A 21,461-nucleotide genomic window follows, 5' to 3' on the forward strand; every position below is an offset into this window, starting at 1 on the left:
CCACCATCTAACCTGGGCCCAGTGGTAAACGTTCACTCGTCAAGTGGAGCGCGAGCGGAGCGGAGCGGTAGAGCGGCGCCGGGGGATCGCAAAAGTCGACGGAGCAGCTGGGGGAGCTGGAACAGAGAACAGAGGACGCCCCTCGCCATCGACGTTTCAAAACTTCATCTAGTCCATGCCGGTCCTCCAACCTTTCCCCGTCACCATTCGACCGTCAGCTACCACCGGCTACGCAACACCAGCACAAGACCCGAAAGAATTCCATCATGACAACCAAGGCGGCGGCGGTATTCGGCTCCACCGGGGCCGTGGGCTCTCAGATCCTCGCCACTCTCCTGGCCACAGACACCTTCACACCCGTCAGGACCATCTCGAGACGGGCTCCGAGCGCGCAGTCGCCCAAGCTCCAAGCCCTCGAAGAGACCGACAGCTCGAAATGGGGCGGCGTGATTGCCTCCATGACGCCCAAGCCGACAGTCGTCTTCAACGCCGTCGGCACCACAAGAGCCGCGGCGGGCGGCATCGACAAGCAGTGGAAGATTGACCACGACCTGTGCATTGAGATTGCCAGAGCGGCAAAGGAGGCGGGCGTGAAGACGTTTGTGTTCATCTCGAGCGGCGGCACCAGGGGCTTCGCGTCGAGTTTCGTGCCCTACTCCAAGATGAAGATTGGCGTGGAAGACGCCATCAAGGAGCTTGGTTTCGAATACGCCGTGATTCTCAGGCCCGGGCTGATCCTCGGCAGGGAACAGCCCAAGGCGCCGCTACTCGAGAGTCTGGTCGGCAACCTGAACAAGCTGGGACAGTGGGCGCAGGACCGTGTCGGTATGTCAATAGTGCCTCTGCGACCCGACAAGGCTCAGTGCTGACAGAGACGCTTTTGCAGGTCAAGATCAGACCGTCATCGGGAGGGCGGCGGTTGCGGCCGCAGCAGCGGCAAACGATGGAAAGGCGCCGTCCAAGTTTTGGGTTCTCGAACAGGCCGACATTGTGAAGCTGGGCAGGGACGAGTGGAAGCAATAGTGTGTTGAAATGGAAGAGAGCCCGGATGGGTGAGGATGCGGTTGGGATAATTACTTGTCTACCTCAGTAGGAATCTGATGGTCGCGCGAGCGGCCACGTGAGGTGTTGCGCCGATTCTTCTGTATGCCTTTGAACCCGTCGAGTTGCGAATCTTGGTGCCCCAATCCGAACAGGCACCTTGGCACCCAAGTTCCTGTACTTGAGTACCTAAGTGGCCGGTACACGCCATTGTGGGGTTTGCCTGTATGAAAAACACATGCAAGCTTCTGTGGCATCGACAGGGCTATAGGTACTAGATACCCAATGAGCTCTCATGCAGTTGTCACCGTGACCAACCTTATGAGCAACTGGCAACATGGGAAATTCCCCCCCTTTGAATATGTCCATCACGGACTCAACCACTCGACTCGGTATTGAAACCATGAACAACCAGATGACGTTATCGGCAAGTACAAGGCACGCCTACTTAAGTACTTAAAAGCTAAGTAGTTTACTTAAGTAGTATCTAATGCGGAAGTTTCCGCCCAAGCTAGGGTAGGTGCGACCTAGTGCTCAAGTACCCAGGTACCTGCTTCACGTCCCTTCCTCAGTCGGTCGGTGCGACCCGAACGTGATGGTTCAAGCTTCGGGCAACGCCGCACATGTCCTTGACCTCCATATGCGAGAACTCGTCGTGTGCAATGACTGCCTTCTCAACTCTGCTGTCCCCATCTCGATTCTCTACTTGAGAGCACGAGGCCCCATTCAAAATCAACTCATCCCGACCTGCTGGTTCCTCCAAGGCTGAATCCCCTCGCCCTACACAATTCCTCGCCATGGCCAACAACAAGAATGCCAGGACTTACTTCGCACCAGCAGGCGGACTGCCGCCGCAGACGCAGCTTCTCACCGACCGCGCCATGTTCACCGAGGCATACGCCGTAATTCCAAAGGGCACATTCAGTGACATCGTGACGAGCCTCCTGCCCTTCTGGGACAAGACGAGACTGTGGGTGATTGCCCGTCCGTTGTCAGGCTTCGCGGAAACCTTTTCGCAGTACATCATGGAAGTACAGCCGGGCGGCGGCAGTGACCGCCCCGAACTGGACCAAGGGGCAGAAGGCGTGCTGTTCGTGGTAGAGGGAAGCGTGACCATCACAATGGCAAAGGAGACACATGTGCTTGCTGAGGGCGGCTACGCCTATCTGCCACCGAAGAGCCTCTGGACTCTGCGCAACGCGGCCGCGGCGACGGCCCGGTTCCACTGGATACGCAAAGCCTACGAGTATGTGGACGGGCTGGATGCGCCCGAGCCTCTGTTCCTCCACGAAGCCGACATGACGCCCTCGGCCATGCCGGGCACAAACGGTGCGTGGGCAACAACGCGCTTCGTCGACCCCTGCGATCTCCGTCATGACATGCACGTCAACGTTGTCACGTTTGAGCCGGGCGGTGTCATCCCGTTCGCGGAAACCCACGTTATGGAACACGGACTCTATGTTCTGGAGGGCAAAGCTGTCTACCGCCTGAACCAGGACTGGGTCGAGGTCGAAGCGGGCGACTTCATGTGGCTGCGTGCCTTCTGCCCGCAGGCCTGCTACGCTGGCGGCCCTGGCAAATTCCGCTACCTGCTCTACAAGGATGTGAACCGTCACATGAAACTATCGCGATAGGCAAAGCCGTGTCAGGCCTGGTCTACAAGTCACCATGTAGCACCTCTGGTCTTTGGCATATTCATAAGCCCTCATTGTCGCCTAGAGAATTGATAAATCCCGGAACCACCTGCGTGGTCCAAACGCTCATTCGTCTCATGCGACTCCGTCTGTTCCTTCAATTTGGGAGACGAGAGTAGATATGTTCAGAGTCATCGACATGTTCGGGGTCGACACGCCATCCCTTCCACCTCAGAGGCGAACTCAACTAAAGTGAGCCCCGGAGGACGTCTGAACCCTTGCCGAAAGGCGTAAGCGCCACCCGGGATCAGTCGACGATGCCTACAATCTCCAACTTATTCTCGTCACCTAGATAGAATACCACCACCAGGAAGTCACCATGCGTGAGAGCTTCCGGTAAATTTGGCTGGAGAGGATAGGACAGCTGTCGACGCGCTTGGACAACATTGAGTTTTGCAAATTTAGACTGGCTTTTATTCCACAAGCCGCGCAGGCCTTTTGCGGTTCCCCTCTTGTGTCTCTGCTCAGGTTTCATGGTCGACTGGCGGCAACAGACAGGACCAAATTTGTGCAAAATAACCTTTTCTAAGTGAGCATAATTGCTCCCAAACACTTCTTGGCTTTCGATGCATTTTAACAAGTCCAGTGCTCGACACACGCCAAGACACCTTCTGCCCAGTCGGCCAGCCAGGGACTTATGCCCATTGACAAGATCATCTATATCCTCTTCAAGACGCAGGTTTTCTAGTTACGCCGCCAGCTTGAACATTTCCCATTTCCTCGGATTACCGTGAAGCGTCAAATGATGCAATGGGAGCCGCGACTCATTCTGCACACGGGCATTCACCATCTCTGTGATCGAGATGACGCTGGACAACAGTGTGTTGCACTGCGCTCCGAAAAGTTGGTGGCTGCGGTGACATTCCTTCCGACTCTGGTCTTTATAAACCATGGCCCGTCGCATTCATGTGGTTGCTCAGACCGAGTTTGCTGCAGTAGGATGATGGCTAGTTCTTGGTCCAAGTAGCTCGCCTTGTCGGACCTCCCATTGGACAGTGAGTGCATCGTGGTGTCGCAATCGCAAATGCCTCGGTTGCTCGTCAAATGACAATTTTTGTCAATTGACTCTCCCGGCGGAGCGGATACCGGGCTTGGTCTCTTGACGCCGGGGCAAGTATGAATGGTGTCGGTCAAGACTCAAGACGGATGTAGTACTGTCCTACTGCATGCCACGAAGATTTAAATACTGAGACAGGGCACCGACGGCCAGTGTTGGCACGATCCTCCTTGCAAGACTCAAAGTCTATTCGTTCCAACGTCGTCCTTTACCAATACAAGATGAAATACAACAACGTACTCTTGCTACTGGCTCCGCTCAAAGCTTGGAGTCGCCAGTGTATCTGCGGATATGCAAACCAGCATGATGGCGCTTCCGTTCTGCCGGAGCAGGCTGACACGCATGCAGAGGCCATCTCCCAAGACCGACAACAAGGCAGTACAGATGAACATTCGCAATCTGCTGCTGCTGCTGGGAACGGGAAGCAGACGGGGCCGCAGGAATATCCATTCATAGCCGCGGTTGTGTACAAATCCGAGCCTCGGGGAACACCATGCGCTGGCGCCATTATTGATGAGCATCACGTACTCATTGCTGCGCACTGCGTCAACGGCGTGCGAGCAGATGATGTCGGTGTTTACGCCGGATCAAACAGGTTCAATGCGACAGGAGCTAAGCTTGAGACGGTCATGGTCATCCATAACCACCCTCAGTGGGACCCGGAACGACTTGTCTACGACATTTCCCTGCTTCAATTACAAGATTCCCTGACCTTTGATGGACATTCGACAGGTGCCGTATGTGTGCTTGATCATCTCGAGCATATAGACAACCAGAAAGCCGTTGCGGTGGCGTGGGACTCGACGTGGGATGGAGGACAAGCCGTTTCGCCGCTTTTGCAAGCAACCTTTGAGACTCATGACCTGGCATCCTGCAGTGCTCGCCCATCTGGCGGACCGCAGTTCTGTGCATACGGAACGGAACCGGCCGAGTGCCAAGACGCCTTCGAGGGGCCCGTGTTGCTGTGGCAGAACCCGGGCTCTAGGAGATACTCTGTACTTGGGATATCGTCGTACGGCCGGAGCTGTCGACAGGCCCCAGAGATTGTCACTGATACTACTCAGCTTACGCCGTGGATGCAGAGTGTATTGCGGACAGATGGCGGCAGGCTTTGCGAATGATTGCAGGTCCATCGGCTACGACGCGGGCAGGCTCGGCTTTCACAGTCAAAGTAGTTCTTTCAAATTCAGGAGGTGTACATTTTCCGCCGTGGTTCCAAAATGTTCCATCATGAGACTCCTTCGTCAGTAGCGACTGCCATTATTGGCATTTCCCGCCTTCAACCCGCTGGGTTCAGTCCTGCATTATCGCTCCCGCTGCTCTGCTCGGTCTCCTGCTGTGTCGACGAGCGGTCGGGAAGGGGACCTTGCCTCTGGGATGAGACTCATGAAGCTGGAGGCTCCTTTCAACATCCAGCTTGGTCGGCTGGAAGTGCCATACAGACTGACCCATAAAGCTTTTGTGCACCGAATCCCACCAGGCTCATAGCATGTAAGAAATCATTCTATGCACTTTCACCCGGTGGACTCACGCCTCCAAAATGTCAAGCCCCTCCCCGGGGAGAAATTGTCGACCCTGGGGACCTGTGTCACGGTGTAGGGTTTTTGAGTCCTTGGTGTTCGCGCACTGCGCAGCCTGACCGGACAGAGCGCCGAGTTGTCAGTCAAAGTGCCGAGACCCACGTGGTTGGCCCGTATAACCCTAACCGTAACCCTCACCCTAACCCCCGCCACTCTAATCCAGATCCACCCAAGTTACTAATCGTGCCCGCCCCACTTTATGTGGTTCGGCTAGCAAAAGCCCTCACCACCAAAGGTGGTGCTCGACAGCAAGGCGGGCCGGACACCAAGGCGGGCCAATTTTCAACCTAATAACGCTATTAACCTCTTCGCCTATAATGTACACCCTTCTCGTCCCAAATTTCTAGTAGATCTAGTACAGAATCCAGACGCCATTTACGTGCCTTTTTAGCTGCTTCAAAAAACGTCCTCTTGGCGTGGTTGTGGCGCCTTTTGTCGGCATGCTCTTTATGCTTGCTGTTCGCCTGATGAACTCGAGAAAGGTCTTTGCAAAGGCGTGATTGGAAGGAGAAACGGCGAATGGTTGACGCGACAGGTATGCATTTGTTGGCGGTGACGGGAGGGGAGCCATATGAAGAGGTGCATTATCTGTTGACTGTTTTTCTAGACCGGGAAATAAAAATAGGACATGTATAGAAAACCAGATATTACAGCCCTTTTTAAAAAAAAAATCAAAAAAATCAAAGGTCGTCACTCATTCATTGGAAGCTTCAACGAAAAAAAAAACCCCGGATGTAATTACGCAGCTCATTAAAGATCCACCTGATCAATCGCCGGCCACCATTGAGACCAGGCCCCCTGCTCGTCGAGGTTATTGCTGACTTCCGCGAAAAGCTGGTTCAACAAGGTATTAGTGTCGAGCTCGTGCTCGTGCTCGTGCTCGTGCTCGTGCCCTTGAACCGGCCAAGTCGCCTGCGCCGAGGGCCGCTCCGCGCCCCGAATCTCCCGAGTATGCGCGTCGGATCTATCCACGACACGGAACTCGTGGACAGACTGGTGTAGAGTATCAAAGTCTGCTCGTGTGCGCCCCTGGTATCGTGTCCGGTCCTCGGTTGCTCGCTCGTAGAGCACGGATGCATGGTGTATCGTTTTGATCTTGCGCGTGCCGCCCTCTCAATGTTAGCGCAACGGTGGCCACGGTCGTGTCATGCTTGCGGGCGGCTTACCCATCCGTCGGCGATTTTCCAGACAAGTCGAAACTTTTCCAGGTAGTCGAGACACATTTTGAGACAGTCGCTTGCTCGCGGGCTGCGGCCCAGGTTCATTCGGGGGTATTTCGCCACGTAGAGGTTGAGGTAGCCGGCTGAGAATGCGCAGAACCCGGCAAAGGGCGTCATGAGATGCACGCCACACTCGGAGGCCTCGTGTAGAATGGCGGCGATGTGCTCTGCCGCGCCGAAGAGGAGTCGGGAGCTGTCGTCCCACCAGCCCTCGGGGGCGGGCGCCCCCAGCATGGGCTGGTCGACTGGACCCCGTGGCTCCGACTCCGGGGTCGGCAGGAAGGGGAAGTACTCGCGGTGAAGCATGAGGGTGCTGACAAGGCGTAAGCAGGGGCGGCGGCGGCAAGTTGGGAGCCCCGTCGACCGCTACCGCTGTGGGAAGGGGATTCTTACCTCACGTAGTACAGGAGATTGAGGTAGACGAACGTCTCGCCGAAGCCGAGCGTCATGTGGACGGCCACCGAGTTGCTGGGGTAATGGAGCTTCCGATGCTGGCCTGCCCTCCAGGCCTCGAGCTGGCTTCGGGATTGTGACCAGTCCAGGACCGAGTGCGCGCCAGGGATGAGTCCCTCGATGGCAGGACTTACTGTACTCTTTTGCTTCTTGTCAGTCAAACGCTGAAGCTGCAATGGAGGAGTTGGGAGTCGACAGCTCATCCATTGGAGTCTGGCATCCATCCTTTCAACCACATGCGCAGACTCCGCCACCCAACGCCCAGCGGTCGGTCGATTTCGCCGAGCTGACGAGCTCCTTGGCTTCTTCGTCCATAGCAACCAGCAGCGCCGGGCTTCCCGGAGCCATCTCGAAAAATGCTTTTGCTACCCGGCGTGATCAACGTCGTTCTCGTGTTGGCGAGCTTTTGCGTGGCAGCCTCTGATATATATCCTCCCCAACCGCTCGACTTGACAACCCCCGTCCAGCAACGCATCGCCATCTTCGGTCCAAATAGTATGTAAATGGGCGTTTTCATAACAGTGTATACGTCGTCTCTTACCGATTTCATGCAGAAATATCCGTCGGTTGGAACACTTATCAGCACCTGAGCAGGCCCTGCGTTCAGTACGGCCTGGCAAGCGACGCTCTCATCCAGAAAGCTTGCTCAAACGCTTCCGAGACGTATTCAACATGCCGCACGTGGTTCAACACTGTTGTCATGGATGGGCTGACGCCTGCCGCCACTTATTATTACAAGATTGTGTCCACCAACTCCAGCATCCATCACTTTGTGAGCCCTAGGGAATCTGGCGACGCGACCCCCTTCGCCATGGACGTCGTGATTGACCTGGGTGTCTATGGAACCGACGGCTTCACCACCAGCAAGAGAGACGCCATTCCCAAGATCGAACCGGCGCTCAACCACTCCACCATTGGCAGACTCGCCGACACCACTGACGACTATGAGCTCATCATACACCCCGGTGACTTTGCCTACGCCGACAACTGGTACGACAAGCACCAAAATCGCCATCACGGCGAGGCGGCCTACCAGTCCATTCTGGAGCAGTTTTACCAGCAGCTGGCTCCAATTGCCGGACGCAAGGCGTACATGGCTAGTCCCGGCAACCACGAAGCAACCTGCGACATAACCCACCACGTCAGAGACGACTGTCCCTCCGGCCAGACCAACTTCACCGACTTCATGCACCGGTTCGGCGCGACTCTACCCACAGCTTTCCCGTCCTCTTCGTCCAACGCCACGGCGATGGCAAGGTCCCTGGCAGCGCAGAAGCTTGCGCGGCCGCCGTTCTGGTACTCGTTTGAATACGGCATGGCCCACATCGTCATGATTGACACCGAGACAGACTTCCCCAAGGCCCCCGACGGCATTGGCGGTTCGACCGGCGACGACGGCGGCCCGTTTGGCTCGCCAAGTCAGCAGACCGACTTTATCGAGGCGGACCTCGCGTCGGTCGACCGCACAGTCACGCCCTGGTTAGTCGTCGCAGGACACCGGCCCTGGTACAAGACAGGCGGAGGCGAAGCCTGCAGGCCCTGCCAGAAGGCCTTCGAGCCACTGCTCTACAGGTACGGCGTCGACCTCGCCGTGTTCGGCCACGTGCATAACTCGCAGCGCCTTGTGCCCATCCACAACGGCACCCCCGACCCGAATGGCATGAGAGATCCAAAGGCGCCCATGTACATCGTAGCGGGTGGCGCGGGAAACATCGAAGGCCTACGCCCAATAGGCAAGAACGTCTCGTACAATGCATTTGCGTACGCCGACGACTTTAGTTTCGCAAAGGTGTCGTTCAAAGACAGGCGTCATCTGCAGGTCGACTTTATTCGGTCCAGGACCGGGGAAGTCCTCGACACGAGCGTCTTGTACAAGGAGCACGCGGAGCAATTTACTGTGTTGGACGGCATGCCTCGGTCGGGGTCGGTGGGCAGCAGGGCCATGGCACGGCTGGAGATTGTTGCATTGGCCGCGCTTGGAATTGTGATTCTGTGACGCGGAACCAATTCTGGCGCAGCGCTCTGCCTCGACGATGGATCGATCGATTCCTTACCCCCAGCTTGTGACTGGGGGATACTCACTATAAATACACGCTCAACCCCCGTATCCATGATCCACAACGCTATTTACCCGTGTCTACGGTTACTCGCTCGTTCCAACCCGCGAAACCTGCCAAGTCTGCCAAGCTGGGCGATCCTGGCGACGCCGACGCCAAGGCCCGGCGGGATGGAGACTGCCAATGCCCATTTCCTTGGCATCCGCCATTGATTGATACGGTAGATCATCTCCATGCCAGGTGTGCCACCAGTTCTTCGGATCGGCCAATAGATGTACACCGTTTCACCGGGGAGCAGCAAGTTTCGGCCGAGACAGCGTCAATTTGTTTCACGGGGCAACTTTGTTTTGAGCTACGCACCATGGCCGTGACGATCCCGTCTGGAGATGACTGCTCTTTGCAACAGAAGGAAAACGTATGCTATAGACATATGTGCAGGTCTACTGAATTTCTGAGATGAACGCACTTACATTCCACCGCGCAGTCGACCTCGAAACATGGGCGTGGCACCTAAAACATCTTGTGGAACAGGCGTCTCCATGCCGGCCAGGCAGCCACCTTGGCTCGGTGGGCATTGATGGCGTCCCAGTCCAGTTCACGACGTCCAGTGTCGACGTCGATCTGTGAGGTTCGCAACCAGCCCTCGCGCTTCCAGAGATAGCCAACGGCCCAGAAGAAAAGAATCACAGGAGCGGCGAGGTACTGCTGGAAGAAGCTCTTGGCCGTCGCCATACCGGGCTCCCCGGGCGGTGCCGTGATCGCAGAGTAGAACTGGAATTTACATGTCAGTGGCACAGCGTCGACGAAAAGACAGGGGTCCGGGGACAAGCTCACCTGTGCCATCAGAACGACAACGCAGAGGAATAAACCTAGCCAAGAACCGTAAACGCCTCCTGCGGCTTTGAAGGGGATTTCATCAACCGTGTGTCCATGGTACGCCCAGGCCTTGCGGAACCGAATGTGAGCTACACAGACAGAGCCCCAGGTGAAGAGGGTGGCGAGACCTGAAATGGAGAGTAGCCAGGTAAAGACGACCGGGCCGGTAGCACTGAGACTGACAAAGGCAATGAGGCCAAAGAGAATGATGGCAATGACCGAGAACAGCGGTCGGCCAGACTTGTCGATGTATGTGAAGATTTTGGGGGCGTACTTTTGCTGTGCGAGGGCGGTGAGCGTTCGTGAGCCTCCATAAACAGCTGACACACTAATAGACAGCACGGAAATAAGAATAACAAGATTCATAAAAGAATCAAACCCCTTGAGGCCTGCGTATTTACCCACAAGGACAAACGGTGATGCCTTGGGGTCATTATAAGCTCCGGCGTTGAGCAAGGCTGTATCTGTATCCTCGATTAGGAGCCCGACGAAGAAGAGACCCAGGATGTAGAAGAGGGTAATTCGCCAGAACACCTGCTTAATGGCGCCAGGCATGGTTTTAACGGGGTTGCTGGACTCTGCCGCGGCCAGGCCAACTAATTCGGTGCCGGAAAACGAGAAGGCTGCCGTAACGAAAACCGAGCAAAAGCCCTTAAAGCCGTTTTTAAAGGCACCTGGGTTATACCAGTAGCGCGCTCCCCAATACGAGTCGTATCGACCGCCAGAGGGACCGCCACCGCAGACCAAGACAAGCGCAATAATCATAAAGATGACAATGGCACATAGCTTAAATAGAGATGCCCAGAACTCTTCTTCAGCATAGCCGATGGCGCCGAATACGTTGACGATGATAATGACAACAAAGAACACTGCAATCCACACGCCAACAGATATGTCAGGATTCCAATATTGAATTGAAATACCACACACTGTCAGCTCAAGCGGTAATACCGAGGCCCACTGCAGAACGTAGTTCCAGCCCATGGCGAAACCCCAAGACGGGTCGATGAAACGGGCGGAATAGGTATAGAAACTGCCGGACACGGGGTACATGATGGCCAGTTCTCCCAGGGCATGGACTAGAATCGCTTAGCATCGGAGGCCCTGAAGCTCGTCACGGAAATGGTGTATTTTGTCACAAAACGTACCGACATTGAACATCATGATGCCGATGATCAAAAAGTCCACAAAGAGCGAACCCGGTCCCTGGTCGTTTGAATTGCACGTCAGCTGGTGCAGCGTTTCCACCAGAGACACCCCGACATGGGATAGGGATACACGTACACCATTCGCCAGGGCACCGCCAGAGCCGACGAAGAAGCCAGCGCCGATAGAACCGCCAATGGCAATCATGTTGAGATGGCGAGCCTTGATGGGGCGCTCCAGCTCAACAATGCCCCGGCCATAGTGCTGCTTCTTGAAAGATTCGATATTGAGGCCATTCCGGGTCATGCAATCAGGGTGCGGTTGACAGATGATTGACTCCTTGGACGTGATTTGGGTGGTGCCCTCGATGGGAGCCTGGGTGTGACCCTTCTCCGCGTCGGAGAAGGGCGCAACGTCGGCTTCCTTGTGTGTGTCCGACATGTTTTGCCTCGCTCTCGATAGCTGTAGTCGAGCCAAGTGCAGGAGGAAGCGTGCTGCTTGTCAGAGGCAGGATTTTCCGGGGAAGGGGAGGGAGTCCCGGCTCATTTGAAGCTTTTCTTGTAAAACCTTCGGGGCACACCAACGGTGGCTTGCGGTCCATTGCATGATTGGCAACTTTCCTTCCTTCCAACGCAGAAGTTCCAGAAATTGCTAGCCCTGCTCTCGCGCAACGTTGGTCATTTGCTGCTTCTGGTCGGGGAACCGAAGGTGGTGGGCACAGCTGTCGATTTGTTGCTGCAGGGGTAGCTCACGCCAGGCGTCGGGCTCCAGCCCGTGGCAACACAAGGCGTTCTTTCTGCGGAGTAGACGATGCCCCGTATCGCAACGGTCTGGGCGCGCCGTGCGCTTACTCCCGTCACGAATGACGATGGCGACTGATGGATCGTGAGTCGCGACTGGATTAGTCTCCGCGGAAGACTTGTCTGCAACTAAGACGCCGCGATGATACGATTAGCAAAGTGCCCAAAAGTATCATACCAAGGTACATGGTCGGGAGTCCGACTCAAACCGCTTTGTCATCGGCAAGTGTCAGCCGGCGCGAAAGCCTGCAATGCCTATCCAGGAGAAGATGGGGAGTGTGCACGGTGAAAGCCTGAATGTCATGTCATCTGCCGCGTTTTAGAGGGACTTTTTCGGCGGCCTCGAAAAGGTGGCGCGCGTGCAGGTGTGACAGGACAGGACAGGACAGGAATGACTTGACCACAGACCGTGGCGTGTTCAGGCCGTTCAGCCGTTCAGGCCGGCAACTCTGTTCCGCCGTTTGCCTTGGATTGGGGTGGCAATTTGCGGGGGCGCGCCTTCTGTCTGTTCCTACTTACTTGACGTTTGCAGCCTGGTCCAAAGGTTCCTGCGTTCTTGTTTTCCGAGATGTTTTACTACGGCGTCAGCTCGGGAGGTCTGTCTGGGACGTGGAGGCTGGCTATGAATTCAGCCTCAGGCGCCATCTCGTAGTCATGGCAAGTCAAAACGCCCTTGGTCCCGAGACGACACTCGACCGACTACGACTCCATGGACATGGTCATGACTTCTTCACGTCCAAACATGGTCACCAGGGACCGCCCTCACGCTGCCTCCAAACAGCTAGCAACCGTGGCGCCAAGCCTGCCTACTTGTCTTCTCTCAACTCTTCCAGAAGCGTCTGGTCTCGACCGTGTCCCCCATGCTTCCTCGCAAGTAGACCAGGGCCAGGCAACCGGCAAGTTTGCCCCGATCAGTCCTTGGTTTGCGTCCTGAACGGCCACCTTTCGCCATTAACTTTCGCCCCCCAGGGCCTGACAAGTCGCCACTTGAATTTCATCATGCTGCACGTCGTCGGAGCTTTTTTCCGAGACGGCTGTTGCGAGCTACCTTGAGAATATGCTTACTGCGACATGCCCACGTTTTTATGTTTCAAAACCATGTAACTACTCCATCTTTGTCTCCCATCAACTCAACAACAAGCTGTCCTTCAAGCTCATGCAAGTGGGGTTCACTGTTCGCTTAATCCGGTCTCCACCAAGCGTGTAGATTTTTCTGGAGTACGGATACGGGCCAGGACTTTGATATGGCCCACAGTTCCCGCCCGTTTTGCCCCCACCTTCCCCGCAACAGCCACTCCTTCACCCCACGCCCACTCAGCAGTCCAGCGTCCCTCATAGGTTTCCAGCAAGGCCCGTCAACACATTTCCCCTCGCGATAAACAGAGGCAAACATGTGTATCGAAACGCCTCATCCGGTTGTAGTTTCCCAAGTTACTAAGCAAAATAGTCTCGGAAGTACATCAAAATATCCTGATATTCAGGTTGTAAGCGTAATTTTCTAGCTCTTGTCGTATTGAAGATTATTCGCAGCCTCTGTGTTGAATTTGACTGGACCGCAAGGTGAGTGTGAGTGAGTGTGAAGTGGGTGAGTGTGAGTGAGTGTGAAGTGGGTGAGTGTGAGTGGGAAGTGGGTGAGTGTGAGTGTGAGTGTGAAGTGAGTGAGTGTGGAGTGGGTGAGCGTGACGTGGTAGTTAGTGGGTGAGTGATTGACGCAACCTGTCATATAGAAAGCGTCATGCAGTTTTTCTTATTGTATTTTGACGAATCCCCAATCACAAGGCTTGAGATACGACAGAAAGCCGTTCCTTGGGGCCTGCGTGGTCCCGAAACGCGAACACTCCCGCGCAGACGTGGCAGATTGGGCCCAACACGTCTTGGCTAAGATTTGAATGTTGGAATAAGCGACTAGTCACGAGTGGGTAGTAGCTGTGGAAAACATACGGCTGAAAGGGTGTTTATACCTATACCTAGAGTATTCCCCAAGGGTCAAGGAATTGACAACTTTTGAAGCTATACCTTCTCATCAAGTTCGACGCAGCGTTGCGCTGTAAACTAACCACCAGGTACAGAGCGAACGGCTGAACGACGAGTCGCTGAAGTCCAGGAATGCCAGCTGCCCTCTGCCCTCCATGGGACCCTCAAACGAGCATTGGGAATCTTGACGAGAGGGGCACAGTTTGTTACCGGAAGAGTGGTAGGTAGTATTGTGCTGCAATACGCGAGTAGTCACGTGCGGATAGGTCAATTGTTGCAGTTCGATGTCACCGCCTCCTCTCAGTCACTGCGTGTGTATTTATAGCACGAGTGCCCCCGATGAAGCGCAGTACGACCAAGTCATCGCATCTAGGTTTCATCAAAGTCAAAATGACATCGTGGGAAGCTAAAGCTGCTGCCAAGCGAGCAAGCACAATTGCCAAGATCCCGCCTGCATGGAGGCTAAGCACAGCCGATCTTCAAAGGGCCAAGGATGAGCGAAATCTCACGGGACCCTTCATTCGCGGATTTCTAACAGATAGTGTTAATACCATCACAGCCAAGGATAGCCTCCAGCTGGTCGAGTCCCTGCGGCGGGGACATCTGACCGCCGTCGAGGTCACGACGGCCTTTTGCAATACCGCTGCTGTCGCACACCAGATTGTTAGTCGCCTGGCAACTTTTTCCTCCATCCCTCATGCACGGCAAACAGAAAGCTGACAGAAGCGGGCCGAGTAGAACAACTGTCTCCACGAGATATTTTTTGACGAGGCCATTGAGCGCGCAAAGCATCTGGACGCATACTTTGCTCAGCACAAAACCGTCCTAGGACCGCTTCATGGCCTCCCTATCAGCCTAAAGGACCAATTTCACGTCAAAGGTGTCGATACAACAATGGGCTATGTGGGATGGATTGACAGCAACCTGGGCATCACCGACCCAAGCCAAATACACAAGCTTGAAAGCCAGATTGTCACCGAGCTGCTGTCTCTAGGTGCTGTGTTGTACTGCAAGACAAGCGTGCCGCAAACTCTTCTATTTGGCGAGACCAAGAACAACATCATCGGCCAGACTCTCAATCCACACAACCACAACTTGTCGTGCGGCGGATCGTCTGGTGGCGAGGGGGCGCTGCAGGCTCTGGGAGGCAGCACGCTGGGCGTCGGCACGGATATTGGGGGCTCGGTCCGCATTCCCGCCTCCTTCAACGGGATATTCTCCATCAAACCAACGCCAGAAAGGGTTTCCTACCGTAATTCTGCCAACACGAACCCGGGACAGAATACCTACCGCTCTGCTGTTGGCTTTCTCAGCACCTCGCTAGGTGGTCTGGAGCTCATCCTCAAAGGAATTCTGTCTACAAAACCATGGCTGAAAGATCCTGCCGTTGTTCCGATACCCTTCCGTCAGGCTCTTTTCGATGAATACGTCTCTCGTGCGGAGCCTAACGGATCAGTTACCCATTCCAAGCAGTCGTTGAAACTTGGCGTTCTGCGGACAGACGGTGTTGTCCAGCCTCACCCTCCGGTCACCCGAGGTTTGAACGTTGTGGTAGCTGCACTCCAACAAGCGGGTCATCTCGTGAGTTTTTCTCAATCGTATTAACTGTCAGCTTCTGTGCGACTGACCGTGCTCTAAATGCAGGTCGTGGATTGGCGTCCCCCTCCTCAAAGAACAGCCGAGAGGGTGCATGTAAGAACAAGAAACGCTCAACATCTCACAGCTGGGTATGCCCACTAAAACTGATTATAGCTATCGTTTCTAAAGGCGGACGGCGCACACGACATCCACAGTCACCTTGGTCTCTCTGGAGAGCCACTAATACCGGAGCTTCAGGAGTCATTTAGGCTCAAGCCTCCGATGGGGCTGCTCGAATACCAGCACAATACGCTAGAGGGACTCGCTTATGAAGCCAAGTATTCAGATTACTGGAACCAGACTGCGAGTGATGATGGTAAGCATTTGGAGCTGTAATCGAGACGCAATGAGATTTGAACCTGACCTTGCGCGGACTAGGTCAAATTGTAGATGCTGTAATCATGCCGGTCGCTCCTCACGCGGCAGTAATTCCTGGAAAATATTATCACACTGGTGGGCTCACTTGTCGTCTCGATCATTCTGGAAATCAAAAGCTAAACATGATTTAGCATATACCGAGGCTATCAATTTGTTAAATTACAGCGCGGTCGTTATACCCGTGACAAAAGCCGATAGAGCCCTTGACGCCATAGACAGCGATTATCGTCCCAAAAATGAAATAGACCAGCGCAACTGGGATGCTTGTATGTTGTTTGCTTCTCTAGGGTGGCGCTGCGAAGCATGCTGACTCTGTTTGCAGACGATCCCGAAATCTATCATGGGGCTCCCGTCGGAGTCCAGCTCGTTGCTCGAAAGTTTGAAGAGGAAAAGATTTTGGCCATTGCGAAGATAGTTTTCGCTGCCCTTGAAGAGGCAAGGAACAGGAAAGATGATTGACGAACGAGATTGGTTCGGGTGAAATGTCCCAACCTTTCAAAATACATCACCATTCAATAATCAAGAGGGGGCGAAGGATGCATCGACATCGAATCTTGTATTTCGTCCACGCATCAGCTCTGAGGGTGCTTCTCAAGCCTCGTTGAGCGCTGGGGTTCTACAACCTGCCAAAATCATGGCATTGACCGCACTGTCGGGCTTTGTTCACATGTCTCCGCATCAGGATGAAGTCATACTTTTATTGCTCGGCTGGAGCCTCAGCTCCATCTGGGTACTGCAACTTCCGACAAGGTCCCATCAATTTGAACATGCAAGTTTAGTAAATATTGAGCTGGCTCAGGCAGTGTGTACGGGCACAGAAACTTACGCACAATGCAATCGACACATGTACGCAAGCCTTTATACGTTGCTGCATCATGCCGGCTGTTGGTGAGGGAGGGGGATCCCGGCTCCACAGATTCCTCCTCGGAAATGGCGAAATAGACGAGAGATTGCTTCTGTCAACTAGGCACGGTTCGGGACAAGACGGGTGCCTTCAGGAAGATGTACGGGACCTTGGGCCCCGATGCTAATTTTCACGACGATTCGCGGCAACGGCGCCGAGTTGGATACCCCTTGGATACCCCGGAGACCCTGATGAAACTCTCCCCGCTGTTCCCCTATCAGAAGGTCCGCTAGGGCTTACCATCATGTCCTTGGTGCGAAAAGTTTGCCATGTCCTGCAGGCCGTCATTAACCGTGACTCGAGCGGGACTGGAGATGACAGGTTGAAAGACAGCCATGCCGTATTGTGCCCTTCGTATTGGTAGGAGAGTGGCGTCTTCCCCTGCAAGACGGGCTGATGCTGATCGTCTCGGGCTGTGCAAGGCGAGTCAGGAACCGCTGCCATCTCGAGGCTTCCGAGAAGCCCCCACTCTCAGATGGCAAAGTTCCAGAGTCGGGACTCGGGACCATGATGAAGATGAAAATCACGTCTGCGCGCGCCGCTACCGCACCACGACGCTGAAACTTGCCAGCCTTTCTCAACCGCCAACTTGATGCCCTGGCCTAGCACCAGTTCACGAATTAGGATCTTGATATTGGCAACTGACTCTTTTGCGTCTCCCTAGTTGTTCTACAAGATTCATTCCCTCCAGCCGATAGACAGCATGGGCAGCTACGACTTCGACCCATTTGAGGATGTGCCAGACCGCCATAAGACTCCGGGCCAGGGCTGGGCGGCCAAGTTTAATTCAGCTGCTCCGCGCACTATGGACTTGAGTCTTCGGCACGTACTCATGCCCAGTGTATCCGAGGTGGTTTGTGTCCGATTCTCACCAGACGGCGGCCTCGTGGCCGTTGGAATCGACTGCGGGGTTCAAATCTTCAGAACAGACACTCGTCAGATGTTTTGTGAGATGAAGCACGGCCTGATTCAATGGGGACAGCCCGATTTGGTTCGTGCATTGTGCTTTCTAGCGGTCGGCAACATCTTGGCTGCGGCTGGTGACGACGGAAAGGTCAGATTGTGGGACGTCAACAGTCGCAGTGTCATCCAGACGTTTCTCGGGCACGAGGCCACAGTCACTTGCCTGCAACTGTCCAAGGACGGCAGGTTTATTGTATCGGGCTCTGAAGACAGGACCGTGCGTTGTTGGGACACAAACTCGGGTCAGGAGGTAGCAAAATGCGTCCTGGCCCATGGCGTCCTGTCGCTTTCTGTTTCTCCCGTTGCAAACATTCTCGCCGTGGGGACTTTGCACGGCGCTGTGGTGCTGGAAGGGACTACCTTTGAGGTTGTTGAAACAATCGGAGAGGACGGGGCCCATGACAATGCGGTTCACTCTGTCGCGTTTTCTCCTCATGGCAGCCGACTTGCCACGGCCAGTTTGGACAAGACGGTGGGCGTCTGGGACATGCCATCCACTGGCGGCAGCAAGCCTGGTTTTCTCCGTGCCATGGAGGGCCACAAGGTACGTCCGGCGACGTTGAGACGCCGATCCTTTGACCGTAACCCGACTAAACTCATTGTGTAGGATACGGTCCTGTCCGTTTGTTGGGCAGAGAACGGACGCTGGGTCATATCTGGTTCTAAAGACGGAAGTTTCTTGATCTCGGACTCGGAATCTGGACAAACTCAGGCGACGGTATATGGACATAGCAACATTGTATTGTCAGTCACCTCCATGCCGGCGCAGCGTCTTTTCGCCACGGCCGGTTCTGATCTTGGACGGGTTATGCTCTGGTCTTACACGATCCGGGCTGAGCCTGACGTGGCTCCCACAGCTGACGATGCCGCGTCTGCGCCTCGACCCAATTTGAAGCGCCCAGGATCCGGCTTGCCGTTGCAGTACTTGCCGCCGTCGAAAAAACACTTTCCCATCTTCATGGGAGACGGTGAAAGCGACTGGTCCGCCGCCACTTTGCTCATTCGCGAAGTCTGCATGCTCAAAATGCTTGATCAACTCACCGATAAACCCGAATGGTGGCTCAAAGTCCATGATGCCGAGATTACATCTAGATGGAAGACCGAGGCTTTGGGAATGGACTGGACGGCCTATCGCGAGTACGGCGACTTCACCACTGCCATGGCGGACGCGGTATGTTTGGCGGAAACGGAGGACCCATGTACCCCAATGCTAACAAAGAGTGCCGCAGTGCATTGTCGAGATGAAGAAGAAAGCTGCGTTGTACGAAAAGACAGGCCTAGTTCCCGTATTGGATTATTCGGCCTGTGTTGTCAAGTCCGATACTGTCGCCGCAGACTTGTTCGGTAAGCTCAGGGATGCTGTGAGGCCGTTGGAAAATGTTCCCGAAGACCAGAAAGACTGGCACCCCGGCAGCGACGGCAAAGTGCTTGATCTCGTCCATCCATCCCTTTGGCCTTTGGTGTACGCCCGCACGCGCATCCTGACCGACAAAACCTGCAATGTTCAGGATTGCATGGACGCCTGCGGACAAGGGACTGTCCTATCCAAGCCAACCAGGGCTGAGCTGGTTATGACACCGCGCTGGCCATATGGACAAGATGGCCTATCCGTTACATCGTTATCCCTTAACTTTCAGTGGCTGCCATGCGACGTGGAGATTGACGAAGACGGCCATGCTTCGATCGACAGCTACATCAACAATCTGAATCCCGCTGAGCATGCCGAACTGTACAGCATCATCGGCGGATTCATTCAACAATCTCTTCCGGCATGGGATGTCATTTACCGCTGGCCAGAGGAATACAGCTTTCAACGATTGACAGCAAGAAAAGTTGGTCCGAACTGTACGACACCCGACGTATGCCGAGCCCATTACGAATGCCTCCCGGGGAACAGGCCTGTCGATGAGCGCGAGTTGGATCAGGAGGACGACGAGTTTGGCCCTTACTCCTCAGACTCCGAAAGCAGTTCTGTCCGCAACCAATTGGACAATGAGTGGTTCGACAGAACTCACCCGGTCATCTTGCCAGATGCTCAGCCCGAAGAAGGCCTGAGTCCTGATCGGTTCTTCCATCTGGGGCCGGGAGATGTCAGGTCATCAAACTTCTTCAACGGAGAATCTCGCATCCAAGTCATTGTCAAGCTCGCCAACATTCATTTGACGCCCGAAAAGCCCACCTATGAGGGCGGATCGTGGCACATCGAGGGGCAGCTCAACGAGCACATTTGCGGCACCGCTCTCTTCTACTACGACAATGAAAACATTACGGAATCTCGGCTCGCATTTCGGACAAAGTCGAACCGCGAGGAGCTTGACACCGGCTTGGACTACGGGCAATCCGACTACAGGTCCATCGCCCGCACCTTCGCGATAGATCCCAGACCGGGACACGACAGCACCGTGCAGGACATCGGATCGGTGCTCACACGGCAAGGCCGCGCCGTCTTCTTCCCCAACCTCTACCAGCATCAGGTGCGGCCGTTTTCCCTGGCCGACCCGTCGCGCCCCGGCCATCGGAAAATACTGGCTCTGTTCTTGGTAGATCCGGCAATTCCCGTCATTTCCACAGCACAAGTACCGCCCCAACAGCCTCACTGGAGGGCTGGTCAAGCAGCCGAAGCGGCCTCGTCTTCAGGTGCCGCGGCAACCGATGTCATAGACTGGGCAGAGGCTGTGCGAATCCGGGGAGAACTCATGAACGAGCGGTCTGCCCTGCAGACACAAACGACCGAGAGATACGAGCAAGCTACGTTCAATTTCTGCGAGCACTAGGACCGACCGGGCTGTATATTCTGAGAAACGGGGACTTTTTGGCAATGAGATGGCATCCGGCACCGTAGATTCGGGCTCCGATGCTCGGTTTGGAGAAGGGCTTGTCACGCGCTGATCAGCCTCGGCAGTCGAACAGAGCATATTGCTTCACGGATTGGTCAAAGTCAAGCAACGGATTCAATTGAATGAGTCCTGATACAACGAGACGAGCTCGTCGTACCAAAGATCAGTAAGCCCAACTGGTGACATGATGAGGCCAGCCACGCACTCGACACATCCCTCGCAGCAAATATTGCCCCTCTGGGAGGCGTCACGTATTCCCAAGGCGTTGTAGGCGGGCCTGGCAGTCACCCCATGACACGAAACCCCAACACGCGTTGTGAACTCTAATAATTGATCCTTCCGAGACGACAACTGGCCAATGGATCCCGCAAGACAAAGACGCCAACACAGCATCGGGCCTTCAGCTGCCAAGCAATACGTCCCAAATTGTTTCAATGCTCGTCAGCTACCCTATGAGTCTATCCCAACCACCCCATTGTCATTTCTCATCTCCAACGCATCGACATGCCCTCATTCACCACGACGGCACCGTAGCAAAGGACCGCCTCGCAAACCTCGCCGTCAAGAAGTCGTCTGCGTTTGCGAGAACCGAACCAGAACGAGGCCCCCTCGATATACGAAACACGATGGTCAGATGACTGGCGCCGCCGTCTTATATTGCTGCTGACTCTGGGCCCCACGGGGGGGGGGGGGGCCTTGCGACAAATATTGCTTGCTTACTCGGGTTGTCGCTGACGCGAAAGGTAGTCCCGACGCCGTGTCACCATGTATGTGTGTGGCTTGTTCGCAACCAACGACAAGTCGTCACGATGCAAAGCCAACGACATAAAGTACGTCCGAGGC

General features: G+C 54.9%; 8 protein-coding genes across 8 annotated transcripts; 6 read left to right on the forward strand and 2 right to left on the reverse strand.

Annotated features, from left to right (window-relative positions):
- Positions 1 to 266: 266 nt before the first annotated feature.
- Positions 267 to 1,023, forward strand: MAM_05008 (NAD(P)-binding domain protein; the record flags this gene model as incomplete). The annotated part of the gene is made up of 2 exons (XM_040823806.1): positions 267 to 825; positions 887 to 1,023. 2 exons carry the CDS (start codon positions 267 to 269, stop codon positions 1,021 to 1,023), a joined length of 696 nt encoding a protein of 231 aa, XP_040677965.1.
- An 815-nt stretch (positions 1,024 to 1,838) lies between these two features.
- Positions 1,839 to 2,675, forward strand: MAM_05009 (allantoin catabolism protein; the record flags this gene model as incomplete). Its single annotated transcript, XM_040823807.1, has 1 exon — positions 1,839 to 2,675. One exon carries the CDS (start codon positions 1,839 to 1,841, stop codon positions 2,673 to 2,675), a length of 837 nt encoding a protein of 278 aa, XP_040677966.1.
- A 1,338-nt stretch (positions 2,676 to 4,013) lies between these two features.
- On the forward strand, positions 4,014 to 4,913 carry MAM_05010 (trypsin precursor; the record flags this gene model as incomplete). The annotated part of the gene is made up of 1 exon (XM_040823808.1): positions 4,014 to 4,913. One exon carries the CDS (start codon positions 4,014 to 4,016, stop codon positions 4,911 to 4,913), a length of 900 nt encoding a protein of 299 aa, XP_040677967.1.
- Positions 4,914 to 6,122: 1,209 nt separating this feature from the next.
- Positions 6,123 to 7,269, reverse strand: MAM_05011 (uncharacterized protein; the record flags this gene model as incomplete). The annotated part of the gene is made up of 3 exons (XM_040823809.1): positions 6,123 to 6,482; positions 6,539 to 6,905; positions 6,986 to 7,269. The coding sequence occupies 3 exons, from the start codon at positions 7,267 to 7,269 to the stop codon at positions 6,123 to 6,125; spliced, it is 1,011 nt and encodes a 336-aa protein (XP_040677968.1).
- Positions 7,270 to 7,401: 132 nt separating this feature from the next.
- On the forward strand, positions 7,402 to 9,041 carry MAM_05012 (Purple acid phosphatase-lik; the record flags this gene model as incomplete). The annotated part of the gene is made up of 2 exons (XM_040823810.1): positions 7,402 to 7,540; positions 7,600 to 9,041. 2 exons carry the CDS (start codon positions 7,402 to 7,404, stop codon positions 9,039 to 9,041), a joined length of 1,581 nt encoding a protein of 526 aa, XP_040677969.1.
- A 571-nt stretch (positions 9,042 to 9,612) lies between these two features.
- Positions 9,613 to 11,565, reverse strand: MAM_05013 (Amino-acid permease inda1; the record flags this gene model as incomplete). Its single annotated transcript, XM_040823811.1, has 4 exons — positions 9,613 to 9,873; positions 9,937 to 11,057; positions 11,127 to 11,184; positions 11,263 to 11,565. The coding sequence occupies 4 exons, from the start codon at positions 11,563 to 11,565 to the stop codon at positions 9,613 to 9,615; spliced, it is 1,743 nt and encodes a 580-aa protein (XP_040677970.1).
- Positions 11,566 to 14,288: 2,723 nt separating this feature from the next.
- MAM_05014 (general amidase) lies at positions 14,289 to 16,373 on the forward strand (the record flags this gene model as incomplete). Its single annotated transcript, XM_040823812.1, has 7 exons — positions 14,289 to 14,561; positions 14,637 to 15,479; positions 15,543 to 15,590; positions 15,651 to 15,852; positions 15,915 to 15,989; positions 16,046 to 16,180; positions 16,237 to 16,373. 7 exons carry the CDS (start codon positions 14,289 to 14,291, stop codon positions 16,371 to 16,373), a joined length of 1,713 nt encoding a protein of 570 aa, XP_040677971.1.
- Positions 16,374 to 17,521: 1,148 nt separating this feature from the next.
- Positions 17,522 to 20,555, forward strand: MAM_05015 (WD40 repeat-like-containing domain protein; the record flags this gene model as incomplete). The annotated part of the gene is made up of 3 exons (XM_040823813.1): positions 17,522 to 18,325; positions 18,389 to 18,952; positions 19,011 to 20,555. 3 exons carry the CDS (start codon positions 17,522 to 17,524, stop codon positions 20,553 to 20,555), a joined length of 2,913 nt encoding a protein of 970 aa, XP_040677972.1.
- Positions 20,556 to 21,461: the final 906 nt, after the last annotated feature.

The sequence above is a fragment of the Metarhizium album genome (assembly GCF_000804445.1).
Source record: "Metarhizium album ARSEF 1941 chromosome Unknown scaffold_12, whole genome shotgun sequence".
Classification (NCBI taxonomy): Eukaryota; Fungi; Ascomycota; class Sordariomycetes; order Hypocreales; family Clavicipitaceae; genus Metarhizium; species Metarhizium album.